The sequence below is a fragment of the Mustela nigripes genome, chromosome 6 (assembly GCF_022355385.1).
Source record: "Mustela nigripes isolate SB6536 chromosome 6, MUSNIG.SB6536, whole genome shotgun sequence".
NCBI classification, from domain to species: domain Eukaryota; kingdom Metazoa; phylum Chordata; class Mammalia; order Carnivora; family Mustelidae; genus Mustela; species Mustela nigripes.
Genome location: NC_081562.1, coordinates 87,493,110 through 87,500,413, shown reverse-complemented (window position 1 = coordinate 87,500,413; position 7,304 = coordinate 87,493,110). Strand labels below are relative to the sequence as shown.

General features: G+C 48.9%; 1 protein-coding gene across 1 annotated transcript; it reads left to right on the top strand.

Annotated features, from left to right (window-relative positions):
* The first annotated feature begins 606 nt into the window (after positions 1–606).
* On the top strand, positions 607–7,032 carry KRT4 (keratin 4). The gene is made up of 9 exons (XM_059404865.1): positions 607–1,095; positions 2,703–2,917; positions 3,866–3,926; positions 4,311–4,406; positions 4,962–5,126; positions 5,386–5,511; positions 5,943–6,163; positions 6,410–6,444; positions 6,554–7,032. Exons 1-9 carry the CDS (start codon positions 607–609, stop codon positions 6,739–6,741), a joined length of 1,596 nt encoding a protein of 531 aa, XP_059260848.1. The 3' UTR covers positions 6,742–7,032.
* Positions 7,033–7,304: the final 272 nt, after the last annotated feature.

Here is a 7,304-nt window from a genome sequence, read left to right as displayed (position 1 = left end):
AGCTTCTGACAGTTCACAGTGATGACCATCTCGTATCTTGAGAGGAGGTGAAGGTAAATATTTGTTTTGTCTCCAATTTCTGGGTGAAGCAACTGAGCCCCAGACGATGACCTGCTCCAGGTTTGCAGAGTGGGTAAGAGTGGGCTGTGCCCTTGAATCCAGGCCCTTGGTTTCTAAACTCTGCGGAGTGAGAGAAAGGGCAATGGGCTGGGCCATCTTATAGGGAGCTGGGGGGCCGTGGGGAGGCTGTCGAAATGGAAGTGCAGTGAGTGGCAGGCCCGAAGGGCAGGGCCTGGGCAGGGGCATGTGATTCACGAGGCCCTGGGGCACTGGTTCAAGCTCTCCCAGAGGGGAGTGTGTTGGGCTCCTGTAAACGGTGCCCTCCGAATGACATCTGTAGGTGTGTTTGTGACATACTCAGCAGGATACGAGAAGGATGGGCCTGTGCCAAAGGCCAAGCCCAGAGATGTTTCAGATTTTTCCCTTTATGCCCCTGCAACCAAGCCCTGCTGCTCTAGCACATATAAGAGACCCAGGCTAGGGCTGCAGCATTCACAGGCCTGGCCCCTCACATTTCTGACAACTCCAAGCTCGCTCTCTCCAGCCATGATCGCCAGACAACAGTGTGTCCGAGGCAGGTCCCCGGGCTTTAGCTGTGGCTCAGCCGTTGTCGGTGGGGGCAAGAGGGCTGCATTCAGCTCATTCTCCGTGTCTGGGGGCACTGGCCGCTGCTCCTCTGGTGGCTTTGGGAGCAGGAGCCTCTACAACCTTGGGGGGAGAAAAAGCATCGCCATCAGCATGGCTGGGTCCCGACAAGGTGCTGGTTTTGGGTCTGCTGGAGGTTTCGGCCCTGGCAGCTTTGGAGCTGGTTTTGGTGCTGGCAACTTTGGTAGTGGATTTGGGGGTTCCTTCAGTGGACGGGGTGGTCCTGCCTTCCCTGCCTGCCCTGCTGGTGGGATTCAGGAGGTCACCATCAACCAGAGCCTGCTGACCCCACTCCACGTGGAGATCGACCCCGAGATCCAGAAGGTCCGGACTGAGGAGCGGGAGCAGATCAAGACGCTCAACAACAAGTTTGCCTCATTCATCGACAAGGTGAGCTGTCCCCTTGGCCAGACAAGGTGGTAGAAACCAGGGCTTCTGAATCCTGGCATCTCAGAACTGAGCCTGTTGCAGCATTAAAAACCACTGAACTCAGGGCCTCTGTGTTCCAGCTGTTAAAGGGGAATTCTTCCTCTTTTGTGCTTGGCTGGTGAGACCAATGCACAGGCTGCTCAGACCAGTGCAATGTTTGGAGTCTTCCTAGATGCGCTGTGGGATACTGGGCAGATCGGTCAACTTTTCTGAATCCAGGCATCCCACCTTTTTCTCAGATTTTGGTTTCAGAAATGACATGGTTAATAATTTAATAATTAACTAAAATGAATTATAGTTAACATAATTCTTGGCACTTCTGTTGTTGGAGCTGAAGAAAGCCAGGCTGGTTTCCCAAATGAAAAGGGGATCGATGCCAATGACAGACTCTGGGTTCCAAGGTCAGCTGATGATGACCTTGGAGGGTCATCTCCTTCATCCTCCTGACCCTGGGAAAAATTGCTCATTTCCTGGATCTGTTTGAAGAGAAGAGGGATGTCTCCTTTTCTTTTTGTAATCCAACTTCTTTTTCTGTGCAGGGTCTAGAGATTCAAGTTCTTTAAGCTCAATTGCTGCCAAGTATGATGGATTATAGCAAGCAGATCAGCCCAGATTGCTGAGTCAGCCAGAGGTTAATGACTGAGGGAATGAGTATAGCCACTCAGTCAAGGTTGTCCTGGCTCTCTGTACATCCGTTTTAGTCTTCTTAGATGAATGGGGCAAGACTGATCCATCTCAAAGTAGACTGAGTGGCAGTGTTTGCTCTTCTTACTCGTTGAATAAGTCATCAGTAGCTTACAGAGGCTTTACGGTGACTCCAGAACATACAGATACAAAAGTAAGACCCAGGGTTTTGTGCTTCCTTGTCTCATCTTCCCTCATCTCACCTTTTGGGTTCAGACTGTGTTCAGTCACCCTAACCTGCTTTTCTTTCAGCTCTGAAGCACATAGTGGGAATATCATGCCAAGCTGCTACCCTGGTTTATCTGGTTAGATGTCTTTGTCGAGAGAGGGAGAGTTCCAGGAAGTCCCCTTGCAGGGTAAGCCTGGCTGAAACTCAGAATGTGTCTAGGCCTTGATCTTAACTATTCAGACTCCATTGTACACAGGTTTAAAGAGACACACTAGGTCCATTTATTTAAAAATTTGTCAGTGAATTCATCATTCCTTTGCCTTAGGTCAGGATCACTTTAAATGCAAGAGTCCCAGACTGTGGTTGTATCTCCTACTTTTGTTTATTTTATTCTTCCTAAAAGTTCAATGTTCTCTTTGGCACCTTCACCCCCAGGGCCTCTGGATCCCTGGGGTCAAGAAGTTGTACTTGCTGCATAGTCAGGCTCTGTGGCTCTGGCTGTGCTCTGTTCTCCACAATGCATGTGGCCCATTTGCTGCCATGAAGCAGGGCCACCTGCTTTGCTGCCTGAAGCAGGGTCCCAGTAGATGGTACCTGGAGTGGCAACACGGTGGCCCTACTTGCATGGCTCTCGAGTCACCTGGCTGGCCTTGGGCAGTCCTCCTGCCAAAGCTTCAGGCCCTCATCTGCTGGTTGGTGACTTTTTAAAATACAGGTGCGGTTCTTAGAGCAACAGAATAAAGTCTTGGAGACCAAGTGGAACCTCCTCCAGCAGCAGACGACCACTACATCCAGCAAAAACCTTGAGCCTCTCTTTGAGGCCTACATCAGTGCCCTGAGGAAGCAGTTGGATACCTTGGTCAATGACAAAGGACGCTTGCAGTCTGAGCTGAAGACCACGCAGGACAGCGTGGAGGACTTTAAGACCAAGTATGTGCAGAGGAAAGAAGGATGCTGCCTGAAAGAGTCCGCCCAGCCATGCCCCAGAATCTTGGGCTCCTGTCTAGTCATTTAGAATTCCAGCTCTGAAGAGATCCCAAAAGGGTCAGGAAGGTTCTCTAGTTTGTTCTCCTGCATCTATATGGGCCCTTTTTAATGGGGTGAGGTCTCTTAACTCTGAGTTGCCTCAAACAGAAAATGAGTGATATGTTCAGGGAGTTGGCCTTGCCATATACAAGCAAGATAAAAAACCATACAGATGAGCAGAGGTGTAGCATAGTCAGAAGAATACAGGTTATAGAGACAGATGGACCTTGTTTGAATACTGAGTCCTCTAGTTACTAGTTATGTGCTCTTAGGTAACTTGCTTAACCTCTCTGAGCCTTGTTTTTCTTCATCTCTAAAATGGTGATAATAATGTTAGCTTTTGAGAATTAATTGAAATTAAATGAGATTGAGAAATCAGATAGTATGGCACTGGATATAATGAGCATTTAGCACATAGTAGTTCTTAATATGCTCCTAGTATGACAGAGCTGAGATAATCCCAGCAGCCTCTCTCTATTCATTCTCACAACAAAGAAAGAGAACTGGTGTTGGCAACATTCCTGATAATTGAATCCACCAAATGGACAGCCCTTCTACAGAAATAAAACCAACCAGATTGTGGTTGTTTGTCCTCCTCCCACCTTGTATCTGGGAAACAGTCTTTATTAAGCTTGATTTTCACATCTTTGAATAAACTCGGGTTTAGACTGGTATCTCACACATGTAACTTGTAAATGTAGGTTGAATGGATATTTGTATGAAAATGGGAAAATGTAGACAATTACCTGGATATTTCCAAAGAGTTAGATGTTTGAAACCCAGCAGCAGAGGTCCAGGAAACATCAGCTCATTGTGGGGTTTCTGTCTTCTCCTTCCCACCTCTACTCCCAGGTATGAAGATGAGATCAACAAGCGTGCAGCTGCTGAGAATGACTTTGTGGTCCTCAAGAAGGTAAGACATGAAGGAGGGGCCAAAGAGGCTGTGAGGGTGCTTTTTCCCTTGGGAGTGCTCTTTGGCTTGAATCATGTGTCTGGTCCATCTTGGCCTCTCCTTTATCCCACTTGGTACTATCCAGATCTATGTGGTCAAAGGAGGGGGTAACCGAACCAGACCATAAGGAAGTGAAGTTGGGAAAAATGCCCATTTGGATCATTAACTTCCATTTCTGCAGTTGGATTTAGGGCAGAGGACATCAAATGATTAGTCCCTTGCCACTTTTCCTGGTGCTAAGATGTCTTTCCTAAATGCTGCTGAGAACACCTTTGTGTGTCACTTAACATCCCCTTGCCCCTATTGGAATTTCTGTACCTTGTCTCTTCCCTGCCTCCTCTGCAGGATGTGGATGCCGCCTATATGAGCAAGGTGGAGTTGGAGGCCAAGGTGGATGCTCTGAATGATGAGATCAACTTCTTGAGGGTCCTCTTCGCTGCGGTGAGGACTCCATCCCCCTGCATTTGAAGAAGGGAATCCCAAATCTGTGAGGCTGCGGTGGAAAGTCACAGTTCTTTGAAAGGATTCCAGCCCCCTTACTTGCTGAGGGTGCTCTCAGCAAGCTCAGAGATAGAGTTGAAGTGAGAGACTCAGCCAGGATGTTTTTGAAACCAGATGTTGTCTTAGAAGGGGTCATTAGATCTCAAGATTGCACGGGATAGAATTTCTTGCTGTCTAGTATTTCCCTGGTAATATGAATTCATTCCCTTCCCTTCTATTCAATGTACTGAACATCTGCTGACGTGGGGTGGCTTATGGATCCCAGAGAGCCAGTGAAGACTAGAAGCATTACTTTTCTGTCTTGAAATGTCATCAATCACTTGATTTCTACATAGAAACTTACCATTCTTCCACCTCCCTACACACTGGGATGCCAGCCATCTCTGCTTCCCTTTGAGCCTGTGGCATGGCCATTCCATGACCACAGTAGATTTCTGGTGTCAGAGATTAGGGAAGACTCCTCTGGGGGCCTGACATATGATATTTTCCCTGCAGGAGCTGTCCCAGATGCAGACTCATGTCTCAGACACATCTGTGGTCCTGTCCATGGACAACAACCGGGACCTGGACCTGGACAGCATCATTGCTGAGGTCCGTGCCCAGTATGAAGAGATTGCCCAGAAGAGCAAGGCTGAGGCTGAAGCCCTGTACCAGACCAAGGTTGGTGTCAGGAATCTCTCCCTGGGGCTTCTGAGGCTCTGCTTTTGATTTCTGTGAACAGGTGATCGAAGCTCAAGCCCAAAAGTCAGAGATGAACTAATCACCCAGGAATCTCTGATCCTCATCTGATTTGAGATTATATTACATTTTGTATTATCCTTGCCACCATTATTGTGCCTATTCTTGCTGAGTTCATTTGAGAACAGACCCTACCCAAACACCCTTGACTCCTTATTCCCTGTGTTTTCCTGGATATTAGGTCCAGCAGCTCCAGATCTCGGTTGACCAACATGGTGACAATCTGAAGAATACCAAGAGTGAGATCTCAGAGCTTAACAGGTTGATCCAGAGGCTGAGGGCTGAGATTGAGAATGTTAAGAAACAGGTAAGTGTCACCATTCTCTGGTCATGGTATGATGCCAGAGGCCTAAGATGGGTGTCTCCATAGTAGACAAGAAGATCAGGCCTCAGGCCAGAAGATCCTGAGCTTGCATGAAGGGGCTTTGTGACTCATTATATAAGCCAAACCCAGGTCTTTTCAGCAATACCCTACTTAACCTGACATGACACCCTGATAAATAAGGTTTCTTGACTCTTCATTGTTTTTTTTGCTCATCTCCACCTGATCAGTCTGGTGGAGACATTGGTGGGCCTGGCTGGAGTCAATGAAATGCCTAAGAGTAGAGTAGGTGGGGAGAAGGACAAACAGAATCCTGGTATCCTAACCCAAGAAAAGCTGGCACAGGACAGAAGACAGGTGGAGAGGCCTTGACAGCAGGATGCTGATGACTGCCCCTTCATTGCCATTGTCTACAGTGCCAGACTCTGCAAGCTTCTGTGGCTGATGCTGAGCAACGTGGGGAGCTGGCCCTCAAAGATGCCTACAGCAAGTGCACAGAACTGGAGACCGCCCTGCAGAAGGCCAAGGAGGAGCTGGCCCGGATGTTGCGCGAGTACCAGGAGCTCCTGAGTGTGAAGCTGGCTCTGGATGTGGAGATTGCTACCTACCGCAAGCTGCTGGAGGGCGAGGAGTGCAGGTGGGATAGGGAAGGCAGGCCAGGAATGTGAGGGAGGGAGAGACCTCAGTACCAGGAGTTTGTACCTCTGCTGGACCACCTGCTTCATTACCGCATGGGTGCATTACAAGGCAGGGCAGTAGACAACAGGTTCACTTAGTACTTTAATCTGACTGCATAAGGATGGGATAGGTGCTTGAGACCTGTTTACTGAACTAAGCATGGTGCCGGGTTCTACTGACTCACTGATCTTTCTCTCCTTCATAGAATGTCTGGAGAACGCCAGAGTGCCATGAGCATCTGTAAGTACCTTCTGCCCCTGCTATGGCTGTTTGTTCACCCTGGTTTGGGTGGAGACCCCTGATTGACAGTATTGTTGGAATAAGCATATCCTCTGCCTCTCTCTTACAGCTGTGGTTAGTGGTGGCGCTAGCACCGGGGGCATCGGCGGAGGATTAGGAAGCTGTTCTGGATTTGGCCTGGGCAGTGGTTTTGGCTCTGGCTCCGGAAGTGGCTTTGGGTTTGGTGGTGGTGTTTGTGGCAGTTCTGGCAGCAAGATCATCTCTACCACCACTATGACCAAGAGATCCCACCGATAGAGGAGATGAGGTCCCTGCAGTCCCTGAGCCCAGCTGGGCCCAGCCCTGGTGTCTCTGTGCTTCCTTCACCCTCACCTCCACCCTCCCTCTTTGGGGCTCATCTTACCAGTGTCACCTCAGTGTGGGCTCTGCCCTCTTGTAGTTTGGTAGTTTCTTCTCGATTTGGGCCTGGTGATCCACCTGGAATGGGAAGGGTCTGACTCTTTACCTCCCATGGTCAGAGGAGAACACAATCAGGAGTTTCATCTCCAGAATCATCAAGGTCATGTATGCCCCCTCCCAACCACAGGATCCCGGATATCCCTCTACATCAGGACCAAACTCCTCTGTCACTTGGCAGCAACTGGCCCTGCAAGGTCAGGACAGGAACCCCTCAGTGTCCCATCCACCCCTTCTCCTTCCCTCTATCCATCTTTGGGTGAATCTTTAATAAAATGCTTTTATCATTCATTCTGAGCCATTGTCCTTGTTCCCTGGAGAGAAGTTTCTAGAATTCAGGTGGGAGTAGAGGAGGCTGGGGCCTGAAGTATCTGTCTGCACAGATCAAGGTCATCAACTAATTT

What these genes read in the sequence shown, in the direction of transcription:
- KRT4 (XM_059404865.1), top strand. Translation starts at nt 607, where the DNA reads ATGATCGCCAGACAACAGTGTGTCCGAGGCAGGTCCCCGGGCTTTAGC. An exon ending in TTGCCTCATTCATCGACAAG is followed by an intron (nt 1,096 to 2,702) that starts GTGAGCTGTCCC and finishes TTTAAAATACAG; the next exon opens with GTGCGGTTCTTAGAGCAACA. An exon ending in ACTTTGTGGTCCTCAAGAAG is followed by an intron (nt 3,927 to 4,310) that starts GTAAGACATGAA and finishes CCTCCTCTGCAG; the next exon opens with GATGTGGATGCCGCCTATAT.